This window comes from Salmo trutta, chromosome 26 (assembly GCF_901001165.1).
Source record: "Salmo trutta chromosome 26, fSalTru1.1, whole genome shotgun sequence".
NCBI classification, from domain to species: domain Eukaryota; kingdom Metazoa; phylum Chordata; class Actinopteri; order Salmoniformes; family Salmonidae; genus Salmo; species Salmo trutta.
Window position 1 is genome coordinate 35,232,244 of NC_042982.1, and position 24,453 is coordinate 35,256,696.

At 46.8% G+C, this 24,453-nt stretch overlaps 1 protein-coding gene across 9 annotated transcripts in view; it reads right to left on the reverse strand.

The window, feature by feature from the left end:
* Window positions 1-24,453, reverse strand: part of gria4a (glutamate receptor, ionotropic, AMPA 4a) — a 158,697-nt gene that overhangs the window by 91,178 nt on the left and 43,066 nt on the right. For 8 of the 9 annotated variants that reach the window (XM_029715795.1, XM_029715796.1, XM_029715794.1 and 5 more), the window contains exons 3-7: window positions 13,341-13,580; window positions 9,976-10,028; window positions 9,713-9,844; window positions 8,064-8,117; window positions 7,317-7,475 (exon numbers count right to left, since the gene is read on the reverse strand). In XM_029715795.1, coding sequence (XP_029571655.1) covers window positions 7,317-7,475; window positions 8,064-8,117; window positions 9,713-9,844; window positions 9,976-10,028; window positions 13,341-13,580 — 638 coding nt within the window. The remainder of the gene's footprint in view (window positions 1-7,316; window positions 7,476-8,063; window positions 8,118-9,712; window positions 9,845-9,975; window positions 10,029-13,340; window positions 13,581-24,453) is intronic. The other variant, XM_029715800.1, reaches the window with a different exon arrangement.

Below are 24,453 nucleotides of genomic sequence, written 5' to 3' on the forward strand. Positions count from 1 at the left end.
AAACAGACTTAATGAGCTACCTCGCAATGCCACGCTTATGAGCCCCGAAATTCAGAACGAGTTGCTGGAGTGTGCAGCATCATTGTTACTGTGGAGGATAAAAGATGAAGTTCATTCTGCACCTTCCAAGTATTTTGCCACACTAGCAGATGAATATAAAGATCAAATCTAAACTAGAACTTCTTGCTCTGTGCATCTGATACATTCATGCTGAAATGGTTAAAGAAAGAGCTGTTGTGTTTATGGAATTTGTTGATTTGTCTGCATAAGGAATTTGCGCTGCAACCCCTGGAGTAGGATCCCACTCTTCTTGTGGGTTTTTGTTTAGATGGCACTTCAGTCATGTTAGGGAACAGAGGAGGGATACATGTCCTACTAAAGCAAACATTTAAGCAAGCTGTGTCGGGACATGTCAGTACTTTCTTTGACACAGTAAACCAGCTGCACACATTTATGAGTGGATCCCACAGACACGCTTGATTCATGAAGTACAGAAAGAGTCGCATCCCGATAGACCATGTATCGAGCTAGGAAGATCCACGGATGTACGGTGGAGTTCAAAATCAGGGTCTGTGAGTAAAGTGCTGTTACTGCTAGATGTCATTTTAGAGGTTTTTGCAGAGTTTTCAGATGCTTGTGGACAAACCAAATTAGCAGCCGATGCCCTCTTACAACAAATCCAGAACAATACGTTTTTATTCCTGTTAGTCACATTTAGTAAATTGTTTGACACTAGTGATTTTGCTACGAAGGGATTACAAAGCTCTACATTATCTGTGATGGACGGTATTGGTTTAATTGAAACCCTCAAAAGCAGCTGTTCTACGTTCAGAGATAACTCAGGGGGAGACTTGTCACGTCCTGTCCCTAGTTAGATGTCATTTTCTATAGTAGAGTAGGGCAGGGCGTGACGGGGTGTTTTGGGTTCTTCTATGTTTTCTAATTCTATGTTTAAGTTCTAGTTTGTCTATTTCTATGTTGGGATTGTTTGGGGTTGATCTCTAATTGGAGGCAGCTGATCCTCATAAAGTAGGGGTTTTTCTCTTCCTGTTTGTGGGTTATTAATTTTGTGAGTAGTGTATGCCTGCTCTGCGTCACGGCTTTCTTGTTTTTTGTATTTCAAGTTTATTGGTTATTGCATTAGTTTCACGATTTAATAAAAGATGTGGAACTACGATCACGCTGCGTATTGGTCTGATCCTTCTGAAAGCCCCGACAGAATCACCCACCAGAAAAGGACCAAGCAGCGTGCCCAGGAGGAGCAGGGATCCTGGGCCAGGGAAAGGAGTGAATGGAGGATCCTGGACGTGGAAGGAAATCCAGGCCGGAATGGATCGCCTCCCATGGGAACAGGTGGAGGCAGCGAGGGAAGTACAGCAACGAGATCAACAGGCAAGGCAACGAAGGAAGCACGAGAGGCATTCCTCCAAAAAATGGGGGGGGGGGGGGGGGGGGGGGGGGGGTACTGTCACGTCCTGTCCCTAGTAAGATGTCATTTTCTATAGTAGAGTAGGGCAGGGTGTGACAGGGGGTGTTTTGAGTTGTTCTACGTCTTCTATTTCTATGTTGGGATTGTTTGGGGTTGATCTCTAATTGGAGGCAGCTGATCCTCATTGCTTCTGATTAGAGATCATATTTAAGTAGGGGTTTTTCTCTTCCTGTTTGTGGGTTATTCATTTTTGTGAGTAGTGTATGCCTGCTCTGCGTCATGGCTTTCTTGATTTTGTATTTCAAGTTTATTGGTTATTGCATTTAGTTTCACGATTTAATAAAAGATGTGGAACTACAATCACGCTGCGTATTGGTCCGATCCTTCTGAAAGCCATGACAAGACTTTGATAAAGTTCTCAAGCTAACTAAAGAGATGATGATTAATCATGATATTAGTAATTGGGATGTGAGGGCATCACGGCAGCGAAAACAGCCTGTAAAAACCTTCACTGGAAAACATCCAGCATCAAGAGTGACAGTGACCTGAGGCAACTTTGGAACAATATTCTAGACAGACAGATTACTGAGTTCAACTCACAATTTCATGAAGACACATACGGGATCATGCAAGCGGCAGCCTCCTTTTCCAAAGAATCCCAAACCTGCGGCCTTAAAGAGTAGCTGAAGACCACATGCGATCATTATGCAATGTCAATTGAGGATTCTGAATTCACTGTTTTTATTCAGCAGTTGAGTTGCAAAATGATCATGGGAAAGAGTGACTTTTCCTCCATAATGAGTGTACTTGACAGCTGCCCTAATGATATTTTCCCTAATATAAACTCTCTGTTAAGGATCATTGTCACACTTCCAATGACATCATGCAGTGTGGAGACACTTTTCTCAACAACGACTAGGATAAAAAAAATCGTCTTCGCACATCAATGACAAGCGTCTGGCTGAACCACTCAGTTTGCCGTCTTTTGAGCGTGAACTGACAGATATATTGGATTATGATGAAATCATCACCATATTCAACTCAAAGCCTCGCCGTCTGCACCTTATGATGTAGGTCACGCTTTATGATACGTCTACTAAAGGTAAGGTACCATTTCATAGTACTACCGCCTGCCATGGTATAAATTGTAACATCAAATATAGGCTTGTTTGCCCATCGAGATTAAAGTGCGTCTGAAGATGAGTTTTGTTGTTGGCAAGTTGGCAACTGGTCTAAATGTCCTGTCTTATATGCTGGGATAGGTAATTATTTGTATACGTAATGAGATTGCTCCAAGTACTATGTACTAGTATAAAATTATTGTATTACAAAATAATATATGGTGCACGTCACAAAATAATGCATATCCACATTTTTCTAGGCCTATCCCCCCCAAAAAATCTTGCTACGCCTCTGCTCCAGCCTATCAGAGCTCTTGTAGCATGAACTGACATGTTGTCCACCCAATCAAAGGACCAGAGAATTAATCTAGTACTGAAAGCATAAGCTACAGCTAGCTAGCACTGCAGTGTTTAAAATATGGTGAGTTGTTGACTCAAAGAGAGAGAAAGACAACAATTGAACAGTTTTGAACAAATTAATTTCTTCCAAAATGACGAAGCAAGAGAGAAAGAGAGAGCGATATTGTGATTTTTTCTCACTTTCAGTTTCACTTAGCTAGCAAATGCAGCTAGCTAGTTTAGCCTACTGAAACACCCTGCTCAGAGCGATGCTATGTTAGCTAGCTGGCTATGACTTTCCAACACAACACTGAAACTCTTCCATGTCAAGGTAAGCTTTTGGTATTACTAATGGTATTTATTACATTGGACTAATGATTACACCCTATATTAGCTAGATGCAGGCAAGTGTGTGCAAGGTGGTATTGAATGTCACTGTCTGTCCATGTGTCCCTGTCTGTCACCTCAAATGTGTCTCTCAACCTGTGTGCACCTACTTACTGTACGTTGTAAACTTTCATTCATAGTCTAGGTTGTAGCAACCTCATGATGGGTATAGGGAAAATGTGAGTATCATGTAGTAGCCTAAACCTATCGCTGTTACCTTGAACTGGGTAAATGGAATATGAATAATAGTCATCCAATATGCTGTAACAGAAATAAGGCCATGCTCATGAAAAAAAAATGTCCTCCCTAATTTTAAACGGCACTGACCTAGTCATCCTAGGGCGGAGCTAGTCATCCTAGGGCGGAGCTAGTCATCCTAGGGCAGGGCTAGTCATCCTAGGACAGAGCTAGTCATCCTAGGGCATGGCTAGTCATCCTAGGGCAGGGCTAGTCATCCTAGGACAGAGCTAGTCATCCTAGGGCAGAGCTAGTCATCCTAGGGCAGGGCTAGTCATCCTAGGGCAGGGCTAGTCATCCTAGGGCAGGGCTAGTCATCCTAGGGCAGGGCTAGTCATCCTAGGGCAGAGCTAGTCATCCTAGGGCATGGCTAGTCATCCTAGGGCAGGGCTAGTCATCCTAGGGCAGGGCTAGTCATCCTAGGGCAGGGCTAGTCATCCTAGGGCAGGGCTAGTTATCCTAGGACAGAGCTAGTCATCCTAGGGTGGGGCTAGTCATCCTAGGGCAGGGCTAGTCATCCTAGGGCAGAGCTAGTCATCCTAGGGCAGGGCTAGTCATCCTAGGGCAGGGCTAGTCATCCTAGGGCAGAGCTAGTCATCCTAGGGCAGGGCTAGTCATCCTAGGGCAGGGCTAGTCATCCTAGGGCAGAGCTAGTCATCCTAGGGCAGGGCTAGTCATCCTAGGGCAGGGCTAGTCATCCGAGGGCAGGGCTAGTCATCTTAGTGCAAAGCGTGCTGGATGAATACTTAATGCTGAGATGGACAACCATGGAGATATGGAGAGAGAGAGATTGAAGGTGTAAACTTAATGTAAACTTGAAGGTGAAAATCTAAATAGCATATTTTACTATATAGCTTCCCTATCAAAACAAAAAATGTCAAGCAGACAACGTAAGAAAATTAACAACAATGACAAATGGTTTGATGAAGAACACAAAAACCTAAGAAAGAAATTGAGGAACCTACCCAACCAAAAACATAGAGACTCAGAAAACCTGAGCCTCCGCCTTCACTATGGTGCATCTGTAACGATGTACGCTGGGAGTCAGGAAGCAAGTTAAGGGAGTGAATATTTAATAAATAAACGGAACACAACACAAAGACATGAAACAGAAACAATAACGCCTGGGGAAGGAACCAAAGGGAGTGACATAAATAGGGCAGGTAATCAAGGAGGTGATGGAGTCCAGGTGAGTGTCAATAAGCGCTGGGGGGGCGTGACGATGGTGACAGGTGTGTGTAATAATCAGCAGTCTGGTGACCAGAGAGGCCAGAGAGTGAGTATAGATGACAGAATTACTAAAACAACACAGAAATACACTATGGAAAGCACGTCAGAAATCAGCTCAATGTAATTGAAAAATCCATAGAATCTAACCGCTTCTTGGAAAATTGGAACTTACTAAACAAACAACATAAAGAGATATCTATCCAAAACAGAGATGAAGAACAAACAGCTAAAACATATTCATGATCAAATACAAATATTAGACTCAACTATTAAAGACTACCAGAACCCACTGGATTTTCTAATTTCATTGAATGAACTACAGGACAAAATACAAACCCTCCAACGCAAAAAAAGCCTGTGGGGTTGATGGTGTCCAGATCACAAATTCCAATTGGCTATACTTAGACTCTTTAACATCATCCTCAGCTCTGGCATCTTCCAAAATTTCATCCCAATAACTCCAGTGGGATACAGCATACGTTAACAGCAACCTTCGGGAAATCCTCTACATTATCATTAACGGCAGACTCATATAATTCCTCAGTAAAAACAAGGTACTGAGCAAATGTCAAATTGGCTTATTACCATACGACAAACCACATATTCACCCTGCACACCCTAATTGACAAATAAACAAACAAAAAAAGGCAAAGTCTTCTCATGGTTTGATGATTTCCAAAAAGCGTTTGACTCAATTTGGCATGACGGTCTGCTTTTCAAATTGATGGAAAGCGGTGTTGGGAAAAAAACATACGACAATATAAAATCCAGATACACAAACAACAAGTGTGCAGTTAAAATTGGCAAAGAAATACACACATTTATTTCCACAGGCCGTGGGGTGAGACAGGGATACATTTTGAGCCCCACCCTCATCAACATATACAGTGCATTCAGAAAGTATTCAGACCCGTTCCCCTTTTCCACATTTTGCTACGTTACAGCCTTATTCTAAAATGGATTAAATACATTTTTTTCCTTATCAATCTACTCACAATACCCCATAACGACAATGCGGAAACAGGTATTTAGAAATGTTTGCAAATGTATTACAAATAATAAACAGAAATACCTTCTTTTATATACGTTTTCAGACCTTTTACTATGATACTCAAAATTGATTTCAGGTGCATCCTGTTTCCATTGAACATCATTGAGATGTTTCTACAACTTGATTGGAGTCCACCTGTGGTAAATTCAATTGATTGGACATGATTTGGAAAGGCACACACCTGTCTATATAAGGTCCCACAGATGACAGTGCATGTCATAGCAAAAACCAAGTCAGAAGGTGGAAAGAATTGTCCTTAGAGCTCCGAGACAGGATTGTGTCAAGGCACAGATCTGGGGAAGGGTACCAAAACATTTCTGCAGCATTGAAGGTCCCCAAGAACACAGTGGCCTCCATCATTCTTAAATGGAAGAAGTTTGGAACCACCAAGACTCTTCCAGAGCTGGCCACTCGGCCAAACTGAACAATCGGGGGAGAAGGGCCTTGGTCAGGGAGGTGACCAAGAACCCGATGGTAACTCTGACAGAGCTCTAGAGTTCCTCTGTGGAGATGGGTGAATTTTCCAGAAGGACAACCATCTCTGCAGAACTCCACCAATCAGGCCTTTATGGTAGAGTGGCCAGATGGAAGCTATTCCTCAGTAAAAGGCACATGACAGCCCGTTTAGAGTTTGCCAAAAGGCACTTAAAGACTCTCTGCAGCTTTTTAATTATTTGTTATTCTCATCTCTTACTTTTTGGGGGGGATTTTCTTAAAACTGAATTGTTGTTTAAGGGCTTGTAAGTAAGCATTTCACTGTAAGGCCTACACCTGTTGTATTTGGCACATATGACAAATACAATTTGATTTGATTTGAGACCATGAGAAACAAGATTCTTTGGTCTGATGAAACCAAGATTGAACTCTTTGTCCTGAATGCCAAGTGTCACATCTGGAGGAAACCTGGCACCATCCCTATGGTGAAGCATGGTGGTGGCAGCATCATGCTGTAGGGATGTTTTTCAGCGGCAGGGACTGGGAGACTAGTCAGAACCGAGGCAAAGATGAACAGAGCAAAGCACAGAGAGATCCTTGATGAAAACCTGCTTCAGAGCCCTCAGGACCTCGACTGGGGTGAAGGTTCACCTTCCAACAGGACAACGACCCAAAGCATACATTTAAGACAAATGTGGGAGTGGCTTTGGGACAAGTCTCTGAATGTCCTTGAGTGACCCAGCTAGAGCCCGGACTTGAACCCGATAGAACATCTCTGGAGATACCTGAAAATAGCTGTGCATAGTGTAACGCTTACTGTAAATGTTTTGTTTATTTCACTTTTGTTTAACTATTTCACTTGCTTGGCAATGTAACATATGTTTCCCATGCCAATAAAGCACTTTGAATTGGAGAGAGAGAGAGAGAGAGAGAGAGAGAGGTGTGGGACACCATGTCTAACAGCCGAGTGTTTCCTGCTGCTTCTCAGAGTCAAAGTGTGATTGGCTAAAGAGCTGTGACAGGAAAATAGTTTTCTCTCCAACATGATTCTAGAACCCTCTGCAGCAGTGTGTGAGTGTGTGTGTACCTTGGGTGGGATGTCAGAGCCTGGGTACTCTCTCTGGTCCAGTTTGTTCCAGCGCTGCATCAGTTTGAGAACTATTGGCTTACTGAAGTCAACCAACTGGAAGCCTGTGATGTTAGCCCCACCATGCATGAATCTCTCTAGAGATATGTCTTTAAAACCCTTGAGGGGAGAGAGACAGGGGAGGAAGAAAGGGAGAGAGAGGGCGAGAGAGAGAGAGGGAGAGAGATGGCGAGAGAGAGAATGAGAGAGAGAGAGCGAGAGAGAGCGAGAGAGAGAGAGAGAGAGAGAGTGTTAGGCACAACTGCATTTGAAGATTAACCTGGCTTTGCCTGAACATGGAAGCTCTGAGACAGGGATGCACCTTCTTTTCCCAAGCTAGAGAGAAAGAGAGAAGGAGAGAGAGAGTGCACTGTCTGAAGTCCCTTCAAACCGTTCTCCTCACAAAGGCATGGGTCTGTCTGTTTGGCTCAGAGTTGACTCACATTTTCCTCAGAGACAAGGTAAACCACAGCCACCTGCCTGAACCCCTCTGTACATACCACAACCTTCTCTCTTCTCCTCGTCTCCTCTCTTTCATCTGCACTAATCTAAAAAACCACATCATGTGGATGGGGACAGGGGTATCTGTTTTCACTTGTTCAGTTGGTTCATGTTAGCAGAGATGAAGGAGAGCAGGAGGGGTGCAGACAAGGAAATGAAACCACTTTAGACTATTGGGATGCACTAAGAAGCCACACACATACTTACCAGGTTGGCTAAGATGTAATGGTAGCCTTTGACATGTTTCCCCACACTAACGGCCTGGAGAAAGACAGGAAGAGAAGAGGAAAATAGAGGAGGAGAAGAGGGGAGAACGAAAGGGGATGAGAGGGGAGAAAAGAAGAGAAGAAATTGAATGGCTATCCTGAGAGAGAGAGAGGGAGAGAGAGAGAGAGAGAGAGAGAGAGAGCAAAAAGAGATTTACTTGACACATTGGAAAGAATTAACAAAATATCTGAGCAAACTAGAATGCTATCTGGCTCTGGGCAGAATACCTGACCACTGTGACTGACCCAAAATTAAGGAAAGCTTTGACTATGTACAGACTCAGTGAGCATAGCCTTGCTATTAAGAAAGGTTGCCGTAGGCAGACCTGGCACTCAAGAGCTTCTATGTGCACACTGCCCACAACATGAGGTGGAAACTGAGCTGCACTTCCTAACCTCCTGCCAAATATATGACCATATTAGAGACAAATATTTCCCTCAGATTACACAGACCCACAAAGAATTTGAAAACATATCCAATTTTGATAAACTCCCATATCTACTGGATGAAATACCACAGTGTGCCATCACAGCAGCAAGATTTGAGACCTGTTGCCACAAGAAAAGGGCAACCAGTGAAGAACAAATACCATTGTAAATACAACTTTTGTAATCTTTTTTTTAAATAGTTTTTTTCACTTTTGTTCATTATCTATTTCACTTGCTTTGGCAATTTAAACATATGTTTCCCATGCCAATAAAGCCCTTTAAAATTGAGAGCTAGAGAGAGCAATCTCTGTCTGACTGATGATGCCATCCATGCCAATACTACTGAGCCTGCTGTTCCTGGGCAGACCACTGCACAGGTGTGTGTTTGTGTGTGTGTTTGTGCGTGTGTCCGTGCTTGTAGTTGCTGGTGTGTGTCTGCCCATATTTGTCAGACCAGTAGACAGGAAGGGAGATCTGGCCAGATGAGGAAATGATGCATGCACAGGGAAGTAGTGACAGATGGCTGACCAATGGGACATTACCCTGGAGCTGGGGTCAAAGATGACAGCAGCAGAGAAGAGGCAGACAGACACACCTGTCTCAACTGTTAGAGTCACAGTCTGGCCATCAGTAGATGCGTTCAGTGAAGAGAGGAGGAGAGGGGTACTAATGCGCATGAAATACCACAAGGCTGAGAGAGAGATTGTGTGTGTGCAATGGTGTGTGATGTTGAGTTCTGTGGTCACCTGTTCTAGAACGCTCTGCGGTCTTTCATCAGACTCACCTGTTCTAGAATGCTCTGCAGTCTCTCAGACTCACCTGTTCTAGAATACTCTGCAGTCTCTCATCAGACTCACCTGTTCTAGAATGCTCTACAGTCTCTCATCAGACTCACCTGTTCTAGAATGCTCTGCAGTCTCTCATCAGACTCACCTGTTCTAGAATGCTCTGCAGTCTCTCATCAGACTCACCTGTTCTAGAATGCTCTGCAGTCTCTCATCAGACTCAGCTGTTCTAGAATGTCCTGCAGTCGCTCATCAGACTCACCTGTTCTAGAATGCTCTGCAGTCTCTCATCAGACTCACCTGTTCTAGAATGCTCTGCAGTCTCTCATCAGACTCACCTGTTCTAGAATGTCCCGCAGTCTCTCATCAGACTCACCTGTTCTAGAATGCTCTGCAGTCTCTCAGGCTCCAGGTCGATGACATACTTCCTCTCCTGCCGGCGGTCCAGGTCCTCTAGCAGACGACGGTACGCTGCCTCGTTGAAACTCTCCACGCAGATGGCACTCACCTGCACAGAGACAGAGCAATTAACCTGTGTGTGTGTGTGTGTGTGTGTGTGTGTGTGTGTGTGTGTGTGTGTGTGTGTGTGTGTGTGTGTGTGTGTGTGTGTGTGTGTGTGCGTGCCCATGTGGTGCTCACCTGCCAACCATTTTGACCTGCTCGCTCCATGATTGCCTGTAGGATGGCGTAACCTAGACAACAGATCAGAGACGCAACGACAACCAGACATCATCAATCTGGAGAGATGCCAGCAAGGCCACATACATTTAATTTCAGAAAATTGAAGCTGAAGATAAAACAAATAGATCAAATATTTAAGTAAACAAAAACAGTGTCTTGGAACAATCAAACTAAACAGAAACACTGCAAAACACTCTAAATGCCAGATGCCCCTTCCTTCGCTGGCGTCCTCACTCCATCCCTCTTCCTTCTTGTCTGTTTAGTGCAACCCTACGCTAAAGTACCCGTCACTGTGCTTGCTTCGGCAGCACATATACTGAAGTACCCGTCACTGTGCCCCCAGGTACTGTCCTGATCCCCTGTCTCTGACACCTCTGCTGTCTGTTCCTTTCTCTATCACCCTCTGTCTCCCCTCTGTCTTTCTGTCACTGTTTGTCTCTCTCACCCTGATGCTTCTATCATTATGTCCACAGTTCCCCCAAACACTCCCAGTAGCCATCAACAACAGCTGTCCCTGTGTAAACACTCCTCAGCTGGAGGCTAACAATCTGTCTGTCTGTCTGTCTGTCTGTCTGTCTGTCTGTCTGTCTGTCTGTCTGTCTGTCTGTCTGTCTGTCTGTCTGTCTGTCTGTCTGTCTGTCTGTCTGTCTGTCTGTGTCCATACTGTGTAACAGTGTGGCTCTGTGTCTGTCTGTTTGTCTGTCTGTGTCCAGACTGTGTGTCTGTCTCCTGGCTGGAGCCTATCCCTGACTATACAACAGACAACAGGAGAAATGTAACAATGAAAAAAAAACAGCTTTATAGACCCAAAATGTCAGGTGACACATGAACACATAAAAGAAGGCTTGGGAATGGATCTTTGTCAACCAATGGGCACACAGCTTCCCAGTCTCACACACATGTAGGCCTACAAAATCCTCAGTGTGTTTCCATGTGCCTTTCTCCCAGTTTCAAATGCTTTACAACAGATGAACCCTCAGTAGCTGCGGAACCGAAATCGGAGTGTGTGTGTGTGTGTGTGTGTGTGTGTGCCATGCTGTCTGCAGAGCACGGAGCATAAAACAGATCCCTCTTACTGCCCATTTTCCACCACATTACCGACAGCACGGGGCTGATGGGAAATGCTAATGAACGGCCCTGCCTCGGCGAGTCACGGGTGAGTGAAGCGGAAACCGCACCTACAATCCCCTTGGTGTCGACCTAGCCAAGCCGGGCCACAGAGAGACTGGCAGAAGGGAGGCACACACACACACACTGAGAAAATGCATTGTGTGGTGGGACTGGCACTGCTAGCCACTCAGAGGGCATCGAGACCCTGGCATGACAAGTGGATGTGGGAATGTCTGGTTTAGGGTTCCGTGCTGAGTATTCCCATGACGATAGTCCAGAGCGGAGGGCATCAGCTGTGTCCAATCTGTCAGCACACACAGCATCAAGGGGAACAAGCTCACTTTAATCTCTGTCAGCCTCTCCACAGATAGTCACAGTCACATTTAGTTCAGTAACAAGCTGAGTTAATGACTGGGTTGAGCTGTATGAATGACTGGGTTGAGCTGTATGAATGACTGGGTTGAGCTGTATGAATGACTGGGTTGAGCTGTATGAATGACTGGGTTGAGCTGTATGAATGACTGGGTTGAGCTGTATGAATGACTGGGTTGAGCTGTGTGAATGACTGGGTTGAGCTGTATGAATGACTGGGTTGAGCTGTGTGAATGACTGGGTTGAGCTGTATGAATGACTGGGTTGAGCTGTATGAATGACTGGGTTGAGCTGTATGAATGAATGGGTTGAGCTGTATGAATGACTGGGTTGAGCTGTATGAATGACTGGGTTGAGCTGTATGAATGACTGGGTTGAGCTGTGTTAATGACTGGGTTGAGCTGTGTGAATGACTGGGTTGAGCTGTGTTAATGACTGGGTTGAGCTGTATGAATGACTGGGTTGAGCTGTGTGAATGACTGGGTTGAGCTGTATGAATGACTGGGTTGAGCTGTGTTAATGAATGGGTTGAGCTGTGTTCATGAATGGGTTGAGCTGTATGAATGACTGGGTTGAGCTGTGTTAATGACTGGGTTGAGCTGTATGAATGACTGGGTTGAGCTGTATGAATGACTGGGTTGAGCTGTATGAATGACTGGGTTGAGCTGTATGAATGACTGGGTTGAGCTGTGTTAATGACTGGGTTGAGCTGTATGAATGACTGGGTTGAGCTGTATGAATGACTGGGTTGAGCTGTATGAATGACTGGGTTGAGCTGTGTTAATGACTGGGTTGAGCTGTATGAATGACTGGGTTGAGCTGTATGAATGACTGGGTTGAGCTGTATGAATGACTGGGTTGAGCTGTGTTAATGACTGGGTTGAGCTGTGTTAATGACTGGGTTGAGCTGTATGAATGACTGGGTTGAGCTGTGTTAATGACTGGGTTGAGCTGTATGAATGACTGGGTTGAGCTGTGTGAATGACTGGGTTGAGCTGTGTTAATGACTGGGTTGAGCTGTATGAATGACTGGGTTGAGCTGTATGAATGACTGGGTTGAGCTGTATGAATGACTGGGTTGAGCTGTATGAATGACTGGGTTGAGCTGTATGAATGACTGGGTTGAGCTGTATGAATGACTGGGTTGAGCTGTATGAATGACTGGGTTGAGCTGTATGAATGACTGGGTTGAGCTGTGTTAATGACTGGGTTGAGCTGTGTTAATGACTGGGTTGAGCTGTGTTAATGACTGGGTTGAGCTGTATGAATTAGTGGGTTCAGACGTGTTAATGACTGGGTTGAGCTGTGTTAATGACTGGGTTGAGCTGTGTTAATGACTGGGTTGAGCTGTATGAATGACTGGGTTGAGCTGTATGAATGACTGGGTTGAGCTGTATGAATGAATGGGTTGAGCTGTATGAATGACTGGGTTGAGCTGTATGAATGACTGGGTTGAGCTGTATGAATGACTGGGTTGAGCTGTATGAATGACTGGGTTGAGCTGTATGAATGACTGGGTTGAGCTGTATGAATGAATGGGTTGAGCTGTATGAATGACTGGGTTGAGCTGTATGAATGACTGGGTTGAGCTGTATGAATGACTGGGTTGAGCTGTATGAATGACTGGGTTGAGCTGTATGAATGACTGGGTTGAGCTGTGTAGAGTTCCCGCTCACTCCATTCCATTTTCCTCTCTTCCTCTTTCCTCTCTTCTGCTTCCCTTGGATTGACTAGATTAGATTGATTGATTGATTGACTGATTAACTGACTGGTTGACCTACTGACTGACTGACTGACTGATTGATTAATTGATTGGGTATTGTTTGATTGACAGCTGGTACCTCTGTCTGTGTCGTAGAGGAATACAAAGCGGCTCCAGTCGTAGTGGTCCAGCAGGGACAGCAGAGCTCCTCTGATAGAGGGGCGGAGCTGCAGGGTGAACTGGCCCTCCCCCTCCGTGGGGAAACTGGGTGTGACCAGGGAGATGTGCAGAGCGCTGCAGAACGACGTCAGGGTGTGCACCGAACGCTTGTCGTACAGGCCGAAGATAGCAAACACACCCCGCGAGTATTGCGAACAGACTGCAGGGAGAGAGAGAGAGAGGGAGGAAGGGGAGAAGGGGATGCTTAAAGGCTAATTGTACTGAGAATGCTTAAAGGCTAATTGTATTGAGAATGCTTAAAGGCTAATTGTACTGAGAATGCTTAAAGGCTAATTGTACTGAGAATGCTTAAAGGCTAATTGTACTGAGAATGTTTAAAGGCTAATTGTACTAAGAATGCTTAAAGGCTAATTGTACTGAGAATGCTTAAAGGCTAATTGTACTGAGAATGCTTAAAGGCTAATTGTACTGAGAATGCTTAAAGGCTAATTGTACTAAGAATGCTTGAAGGCTAATTGTACTGAGAATGCTTAAAGGCTAATTGTACTGAGAATGTTTAAAGGCTAATTGTACTGAGAATGCTTAAAGGCTAATTGTACTGAGAATGCTTAAAGGCTAATTGTACTGAGAATGCTTAAAGGCTAATTGTACTATATACACATGCAATAGACATTTGACATAGAGCCAGAAGAACACGCCAGGAATACTGAGAACAGAATGCAGGCAGAGAGGCAGAGAAAGAGATGCTCATTAATGTATATTCACATAGCGGAATCTCGTGAAATACGTCAAACATTTTAACGAGTGGATGCTTCAGTTTGTGCCGTCCATAATTGCAACAACAAATTGCAGCTGCTGGGTGCATGTGAGTGTGTGAGTGTGCTTGTCAAAGAGCTGACAAAACACAGAAAATTATATTTGCAACTTGATTTTCATATCACAAAAATGTTTCCCAGTAATTATTTTGGCCCTCTCAACAATACCAATTCCACAGTAGAGAGCCAAACACTACTAACATAATTACTACATATAAACAATCAGTTCCCCCTGACTCCTCTGGGAGGTCATCTCTCACACAGACAAAACAACAACAACAAATCAAAGAAATAATTCTGACTCATGTCTCACTGTTACAATTCCATGCTGATGTTATGTATGCAATTCATCTCCCTAAAACCCTGCAGCTCTTTCAACAGAGAGAGGGAGATTTCTCTGTCGCTCGTCTGCTAACTTTCCCTCTCCTCCACAGTATGTAACTCATCCACTGCTTCGTTAAAGGAGGGTGAAGTGATTTGTTTTGATTATGCATCCGTAGTGTAGCTTTCATACCCTGCTAAACACACACCACACCCTAGTCCTGCCTCACACTGTGCTTCTAAGGCCCTGGGAAGTGTGTTTTTGTAGTTATTGTAGGTTCAGAACATGTGTCTCCTATTCCAGGAACAACATATTCTATTCACAATCTCTGTATCATGGAGATTTACACACTACTCAAAATCAAATATACACTCCACTCTCTCTCTCCCCCTTTCCCGCCCACTTTCTCCATTCATTCTTCTTTCAGACGTGTTTCTTGAAGTAAAAACCATATACCTGCTCCTAACCACTTTAGTGTTGCGGTAAACACAGAAAACAAACAATAGGCTCTGCTCTAAACCTCTTCCTCCATCCCTCCCTTTTTATTGGTCTCTCACATTCCTTGTTTTTCTTTCTTCCTCCATCCTTCTCTCAACTTTTGTATTTTATTTCTCTCTCTCCCTTCCTTACTCTCTCTAACTTGCTTATTACTCTCTCTGGGGAGCAAAAGTGATTCCATTATCTTCTGTGATAATCGCCAGTCTGGGAAACAGAGTGAGAGAGGCTGCTTTGAGCCTGCTTTGAGCCAGTAAGGCGGGCACGGGCAGGGCCCTGAACCTGGGCTGAGATGAAGAGGAATTAGAGACTGGTGCAGGGCCCTGAACCTGGGCTGAGATGAAGAGGGATTAGAGACTGGGCAGGGCCCTGAACCTGGGCTGAGATGAAGAGGGATTAGACACTGTACAGGGCCCTGAACCTGGGCTGAGATGAAGAGGGATTAGACACTGGGCAGGGCCCTGAACCTGGGCTGAGATGAAGAGGGATTAGACACTGGGCAGGGCCCTGAACCTGGGCTGAGATGAAGAGGGATTAGAGACTGGTGCAGGGCCCTGAACCTGGGCTGAGATGAAGAGGGATTAGACACTGGGCAGGGCCCTGAACCTGGGCTGAGATGAAGAGGGATTAGACACTGGGCAGGGCCCTGAACCTGGGCTGAGATGAAGAGGGATTAGACACTGGGCAGGGCCCTGAACCTGGGCTGAGATGAAGAGGGATTAGACACTGGGCAGGGCCTGAACCTGGGCTGAGATGAAGAGGGATTAGAGACTGGTGCAGGGCCCTGAACCTGGGCTGAGATGAAGAGGGATTAGAGACTGGGCAGGGCCCTGAACCTGGGCTGAGATGAAGAGGGATTAGACACTGGGCAGGGCCCTGAACCTGGGCTGAGATGAAGAGGGATTAGACACTGGGCAAGGCACTGAACCTGGGCTGAGATGAAGAGGAATTAGACACTGGGCAGGGCCCTGAACCTGGGCTGAGATGAAGAGGGATTAGAGACTGGTGCAGGGCCCTGAACCTGGGCTGAGATGAAGAGGGATTAGAGACTGGTGCAGGGCCCTGAACCTGGGCTGAGATGAAGAGGGATTAGACACTGGGCAGGGCCCTGAACCTGGGCTGAGATGAAGAGGGATTAGACACTGGGCAAGGCACTGAACCTGGGCTGAGATGAAGAGGAATTAGACACTGGGCAGGGCCCTGAACCTGGGCTGAGATGAAGAGGGATTAGAGACTGGTGCAGGGCCCTGAACCTGGGCTGAGATGAAGAGGGATTAGAGACTGGTGCAGGGCCCTGAACCTGGGCTGAGATGAAGAGGGATTAGAGACTGGGCAGGGCCCTGAACCTGGGCTGAGATGAAGAGGGATTAGACACTGGGCAGGGCCCTGAACCTGGGCTGAGATGAAGAGGGATTAGACACTGGGCAGGGCCTGAACCTGGGCTGAGATGAAGAGGGATTAGACACTGGGCAGGGCCCTGAACCTGGGCTGAGATGAAGAGGGATTAGACACTGGGCAGGGCCCTGAACCTGGGCTGAGATGAAGAGGGATTAGACACTGGGCAGGGCCCTGAACCTGGGCTGAGATGAAGAGGGATTAGACACTGGGCAGGGCCCTGAACCTGGGCTGAGATGAAGAGGAATTAGACACTGGGCAGGGCCCTGAACCTGGGCTGAGATGAAGAGGGATTAGAGACTGGTGCAGGGCCCTGAACCTGGGCTGAGATGAAGAGGGATTAGACACTGGGCAGGGCCCTGAACCTGGGCTGAGATGAAGAGGGATTAGAGACTGGTGCAGGGCCCTGAACCTGGGCTGAGATGAAGAGGGATTAGACACTGGGCAGGGCCCTGAACCTGGGCTGAGATGAAGAGGGATTAGAGACTGGGCAGGGCCCTGAACCTGGGCTGAGATGAAGAGGGATTAGACACTGGGCAGGGCCCTGAACCTGGGCTGAGATGAAGAGGGATTAGACACTGGGCAGGGCCCTGAACCTGGGCTGAGATGAAGAGGGATTAGAGACTGGGCAGGGCCCTGAACCTGGGCTGAGATGAAGAGGGATTAGAGACTGGTGCAGGGCCCTGAACCTGGGCTGAGATGAAGAGGGATTAGACACTGGGCAGGGCCCTGAACCTGGGCTGAGATGAAGAGGGATTAGACACTGGGCAGGGCCCTGAACCTGGGCTGAGATGAAGAGGGATTAGACACTGGGCAGGGCCTGAACCTGGGCTGAGATGAAGAGGGATTAGACACTGGGCAGGGCCCTGAACCTGGGCTGAGATGAAGAGGGATTAGACACTGGGCAGGGCCCTGAACCTGGGCTGAGATGAAGAGGGATTAGACACTGTACAGGGCCCTGAACCTGGGCTGAGATGAAGAGGGATTAGACACTGGGCAGGGCCCTGAACCTGGGCTGAGATGAAGAGGGATTAGACACTGGGCAGGGCCCTGAACCTGGGCTGAGATGAAGAGGGATTAGAGACTGGTGCAGGGCCCTGAACCTGGGCTGAGATGAAGAGGGATTAGAGACTGGGCAGGGCCCTGAACCTGGGCTGAGATGAAGAGGGATTAGACACTGGGCAGGGCCCTGAACCTGGGCTGAGATGAAGAGGGATTAGAGACTGGGCAGGGCCCTGAACCTGGGCTGAGATGAAGAGGGATTAGAGACTGGTGCAGGGCCCTGAACCTGGGCTGAGATGAAGAGGGATTAGACACTGGGCAGGGCCCTGAACCTGGGCTGAGATGAAGAGGGATTAGACACTGGTGCAGGGCCCTGAACCTGGGCTGAGATGAAGAGGGATTAGACACTGGGCAGGGCCCTGAACCTGGGCTGAGATGAAGAGGGATTAGAGACTGGGCAGGGCCCTGAACCTGGGCTGAGATGAAGAGGGATTAGACACTGGGCAGGGCCCTGAACCTGGGCTGAGATGAAGAGGGATTAGACACTGGGCAGGGCCCTGAACCTGGGCTGAGATGAAGAGGGATTAGACACTGGGCAGGGCCCTGAACCTGGGCTGAGATGAAGAGGGATTAGAGACTGGTGCAGGGCCCTGAACCTGGGCTGAGATGAAGAGGGATTAGACACTGGGCAGGGCCCTGAACCTGGGCTGAGATGAAGAGGGATTAGACACTGGGCAGGGCCCTGAACCTGGGCTGAGATGAAGAGGAATTAGAGACTGGGCAGGGCCCTGAACCTGGGCTGAGATGAAGAGGGATTAGACACTGGTGCAGGGCCCTGAACCTGGGCTGAGATGAAGAGGGATTAGACACTGGGCAGGGCCCTGAACCTGGGCTGAGATGAAGAGGGATTAGACACTGGGCAGGGCCCTGAACCTGGGCTGAGATGAAGAGAGATTAGACACTGGGCAGGGCCCTGAACCTGGGCTGAGATGAAGAGGGATTAGACACTGGTGCAGGGCCCTGAACCTGGGCTGAGATGAAGAGGGATTAGACAGTCATTACGTCATAAAAGACACCAAAGTCCCCCTAAGAGGTTTAGATGCACTATTGTAAAGTGGTTGTTCCACTGGATATCATAAGGTGAATGCACCAATTTGTAAGTCGCTCTGGATAAGAGCGTCTGCTAAATGACTTAAATGTAAATGTGTTCAAAGCAGTTTCATTTCATTCATTTCCACTAACAGAGTAAAGGTGCCCACATGCTTCCCATCCGAAACAGTTCAGAACAGTTTTTTCAAATATTAGGATGACATTTTGTGACGTTTTTGTTCCTTTTGGTCTTCGGCAAGGGTTTATGCCCATTCGTTTCTGCACATTTTTTTTCACTTGAGAAGTACTGCACCAAACATCTTAGTTATATGTAAAATTGTGCGACTATGATCTCTTCTGCAAAAACATAAAAATTAATGACAGATTTCTTGAGTTATCTTAGATTTATTCTGACTATTTTGAGGAAGTGTATACTGGCTATTGCGTCTCTCTTTTTTTTCAAGAGAATGTCTTTTAAGGTAGTATGCACAGACTGTCACTTGGCCTAGCCGAGTTCTGCTAGGAGCAAACCAAACCTAGTATGCAGACACCTTAACAGATTTCCCCTTGGCTCCAAATGCACACTACAAGCAGCTTGAAATGTGTAACTACATTGCTTTCTCCATCTCTCTATTGCTCCTTTCTTCTTCACCACGTCCCTGTCTTCTTTCTCTTGTTTACCTCTCTGTCTAGCCTCCTGCTGCTATTTTTACACCATGTCCTGTAGGAAACCTGACCAATATGATACCACCAGCTTTGTTGATACAATAAAGATCAACAACGTATAGCAGATATGTGTAGTTTAAAATCCCTACAGAGTGCCTCAGCAGCAGATATGTGTAGTTTAATATTTACATTTCCCTACAGAGTGCCTCAGCAGCAGATATGTGTAGTTTAAAATCGCTACAGAGTGCCTCAGCAGCAGATATGTGTAGTTTAAAATCCCTACAGAGTTCCTCAGCAGCAGATATGTGTAGTTTAATATTTACATTTCCCTACAGAGTGCCTCAGCAGCAGATATGTGTAGTTTAATATTTACATTTCCCTACAGAGTGCCTCAGCAGCAGATATGTGTAGTTTAAAATCCCATCACTACAAAGTGCCTCAGCAGCAGATATGTGTAGTTTAATATTTACATTTCCCTACAGAGTGCCTCAGCAGCAGATATGTGTAGTTTAAAAGCCCATCCCTACAGATGCCAGAGAGAGGCATCATAATAAAATGTCTACGAAGCTTCTTTCTTCAAATATTAATGAGGGGAGCGGGGGAACAGCATCATCACCACAGTAAAACCACCGCAGGAGAACGGGCCCACAGAGACTGATAGTCTCTCTCTCTCTGTCTCTCTCGCTCTGTCTCTCTCTCTCTCTCTCTCTCGCTCTGTTTCTCTCTCGCTCTGTCTCTCTCTGTCTCTCTCTCTCTCTTGCTCTGTCTCTCTCTCTCGCTCTGTCTCTCTCTCTCTCTCTCGCTCTGTCTCTCGCTCTGTCTCTCTCTCTCGCTCTGTCTCTCGCTCTCTCTCTCTCTCGCTCTGTCTCTCTCTCTCTCTCTCTCTCGCTCTGTCTCTCTCTCTCGCTCTGTCTCTCGCTCTCTCTCTCTCTCGCTCTGTCTCTCTCTGTCTCTCTCTCTCTCTTGCTCTGTCTCTCTCTCTCGCTCTGTCTCTCTCTCTCTCTCTCTCGCTCTGTCTCTCTCGCTCTGTCTCTCCTGTCTCTCTCTCTCAACGCTCTGGTCTCCTCTCTCCTCTCTCTCTCTCTCTCGCTCTGTCTCGCTCTCTCCTCTCAATCTCTCCGCTCTGTTTCGCTCTCGCTCTGTCTCTCTCTGTCTCTCTCGCTCTCTTGCTCTGTCTCTCCTCTCTCCGCTACTGTCTCTCATCTCGCTCCAGTCGCTCTGTCTCCTCGCTCTGTCTCTATCTCTCGCTCTGGTCTCTCCTCTTCCGCTCTCCTCTGTCTCTCTCTTCGCTCTGTTCTCTCTCTCTCTCTCTCTCGGTCTGTCTCTCTCTCTCGCCTGTCTCTCGCTTCACGCTCTCTCTTCGCTCTGTCCTCTCTCTCGCTCGCCTCTGTCTCGCTCTGTCGCTCGGTCTCTCTTCGCATCTTCCTCTCCGTCGCGCGCTGTCTCTCGCTCTGTCTCTCTCTCCTCGCTCTGTCTCCTCATCGCTCTCTCTGGTTCTGTCCTCGCTCTGGTCTCTCTCCTCCACTCGCATCTGTCTCTCGCGCTCTGTCTCTCTCTTCTCGCTCTCTCTCGCTCTGTCTTCTCTCTCTCGCTCCTGTACTCTCTCTCTCACGCTCTCTCTATCTCTTCGCGTCTGTCTCTTCATCTCGTCGCTCTGCTCCATCGCTCCTCATCTCTCGCTCTGTCCTCTCTCTCTCGCTCTGTCTCTCTCTCTCTCGATCTGTCTCTCTCTCCTCTGTCTCTCTCTGCATCCCTCGTCTCTCTCCTCTCTTCGCTCGTCTCTCTCGCTTTGTCTCTCTCTCTCGCTCTGTCTTTCTCTGTCTCTCTCTCTCTGTCTTTCTCTCTGTCTTTCTCTGTCTGTCTCTCTCTTCCTCCCTCTCTTTTCTCTTTCTCGCCTCCATGGCCACTTCTCTGTCTCTCTCTTTCTCCATCTCCTCCCTCCTCTGTCTCTCTCCCTCTTCCATTCTCTCTCTCTTCCTTTCTCTCTCCCCCTGTCTTCCTCACTTTCAAGCTCTCTCTCCACATTAGAAGAGCAGTGGGAGCTGGATCCAGAGGGACCATTCTGTTTATGTGACACAACAGGAACAACAGATGCCCTCTGACAGTCCTGCTCTTTATTCCTCTGCACTGCATGATAATAACCCACAATAAACCACACTGACTGATACCATACTACTGCTGCTGCTAACATGGCTGCCATACAGAAAGAAAATATCCTAGAAAGATAAATAAGATAAGAGAAATATGAGAAGGCAAGGTTTCTTGTATACATAAACATGATATGAATCTATCCATTTATTCATTCATTCATTCGTCCCTCCCTCCCTCCCTCCCTCCCTCCCTCCCTCCCTCCCTCCCTCCCTCCCTCCCTCCCTCCCTCCCTCCCTCCCTCCCTCCTCCCTCCATCCCTCCATCCATCCCTCCATCCCTCCATCCCTCCATCCATCCTTTCCGTGCAGTGGAGCTGTTGTGTCTGACACAGTAAGCAGGCCCAGGCGGTCATGTTTGACAACAAGATATCAGCTCTCATTAGTCATGGCTAAGGGATCGATGCACCCCGGCACAGGAAGAGGTCGCAGCATAGATTTTCTATTTTGTCATTTAATAAGCAGATAGATTGTAGGATAATTGGAGCTGCGTCTTTGGAAGATATGGTTTATAAATAAAAGGCTGATTGGGATTATGATGATCAGTAATGTGATAATGGTATGGATTAAAGCTTTGTGTAGGAGTTGAGGGGATAAATGATAGGTGATGAAAAGCTCTGTGTTAGTGAATAGACAGTCTCTCTCTCCTCTCCCCTTCCCTCTTTCCCTCCATCCCTATATTCCTCTCTGCTATAGCGTAAACTGAGGAGGAGAGAGAGAAAAAGAGAGAGAGGAAGGGAAGAGTCCAAAACCCAGAGGAGTTCTTACAGGGAGGGGAGGACCTGAGGAGAGAGGGATAGAAAAGAAAGCGTGTCTCTTCCCCCTCACTCTTTCTCCGTCTCCTGCCAGCACTCACACCTGTTCCTGTGAGGAGAGGCAGGAGAGTTAAAAGGTCTTTAAATGCCCCTACAGCTGTGTGTTTGGTAAAGTTCTCTCTCCCTATCTCTGTCTCTCTGTCTCTCTCTCACACACACACACACACACACACACACACACACACACACACACACACACACACACACACACACACACACACACACACACCACACACACACACACACACACACACACACACACACACACACACACACACACAGCTGCCTTTATGACCCGCCAACTCCTGCCGTCTAGGCATTCTTACCCATGCTGCACTGCACAGTGCCGAGGTCAAAGTGCATCCGTTCAGAGACAGGCCACCGCCAGCAGAAGAAAAGGTTCTTGGGAAAAACGCCACACTCCTCCCTCAATCCTTTCTTCTCTTTGATTACAGCTCTCTGCTCCCCTCTGCACCTGCCCTTCCTCCCCCTCCTCTCCCCATCATTATATCTCCCCCTTTCCCTCCCTCTCTCTCCGTCACACACACAAACTCATATACCCCTGAGACACCCAATCCATTGGGGTGATAGGTGTTATAGACTGTGCTCATATAACCAGCATGTGTATTCCAGCCTACCTTACCAGCATATAAACTAGCCTTTATAGGACTTCTCTTGTTGTTGAGCATCCCAGAGCAGGTTGGTACGTAATACAACTATATCCATCTCACAGCCACATAAACAGTGTTCCATCTCCCCAGCCTGTTAAGATCTGCCCTGAAACTGTAGACTCCACCTGTCTACAGACATGCTCCTGTAGGTCCTCTAATCATCAGATAACCCCCACACAACAACAACCCACAGAGAGACTGTGGAAACACCTGGAAGTGCAACTGGGGTTTGGTTTAGTGTACTGCAGAGCAGACTGGGGTTTGGTTTAATGTCCTGCAGAGCAGACTGGGGTTTGGTTTAATGTACTGCAGAACAGACTGGGGTTTGGTTTAATGTCCTGCAGAGCAGACTGGGGTTTGGTTTAATGTACTGCAGAACAGACTGGGGTTTGGTTTAGTGTCCTGCAGAACAGAATGGGGTTTGGTTTAATGTACTGCAGAACAGACTGGGGTTTGGTTTAATGTACTGCAGAACAGACTGGGGTTTGGTTTAATGTACTGCAGAACAGACTGGGGCTTGGTTTAATGTACTGCAGAACAGAATGGGGTTTGGTTTAATGTACTGCAGAACAGACTGGGGTTTGGTTTAGTGTCCTGCAGAACAGACTGGGGTTTGGTTTAATGTACTGCAGAACAGACTGGGGTTTGGTTTAGTGTCCTGCAGAACAGACTGGGGTTTGGTTTAATGTACTGCAGAACAGACTGGGGTTTGGTTTAATGTACTGCAGAACAGACTGGGGTTTGGTTTAGTGTCCTGCAGAACAGACTGGGGTTTGGTTTAATGTACTGCAGAACAGACAGGGGTTTGGTTTAATGTACTGCAGAACAGACTGGGGTTTGGTTTAATGTACTGCAGAACAGACTGGGGTTTGGTTTAATGTACTGCACAACAGACTGGGGTTTGGTTTAATGTACTGCAGAACAGACTGGGGTTTGGTTTAGTGTCCTGCAGAACAGACTGGGGTTTGGTTTAATGTCCTGCAGAACAGACTGGGGTTTGGTTTAATGTACTGCAGAACAGAATGGGGTTTGGTTTAGTGTACTGCAGAACAGACTGGGGTTTGGTTTAGTGTACTGCAGAACAGACTGGGGTTTGGTTTAATGTCCTGCAGAACAGACTGATGTCTACTACTGAAGTGTGTGTGTGTGTGTGTGTGTGTGTGTTTTTTTATTTTGTATTTTTTTAACCCTTTATTTTACCAGGTAGGTTGACTGAGAAAACATTCTAATTTACAGCAACAACCTGGGGAATAGTTACAGGGGAGAGGAGATGAATGAGCCAATTAGAAACTGGGGATGATTAGGTGACCATGATGGTATGAGGGCCAGATTGGGAATTTAGCCAGGACACCAGTGTTAACACCACTACTCTTATGATAAGTACCATGGGATCTTTAGTGACCACAGAGAGTCAGGACAACCCAAAAATTCCTATCCGAAAGACGACACCCTACACAGGGAAATTTCCCCAAGCACTGCCCTGGGGCATTGGGATATTTTTTTAGAACAGAGGAAATGGTGCCTCCTACTGGCCCTCCAACACCACTTCTAGCAGCATCTGGTATCCCAGCCGGGATCAACCCTGCTCAGCTTCAGAGGCAAGCAAGCAGTGGGATGCAGGGTGGTATGCTGCTGGCCGTGTGTGTGTGTGTGTG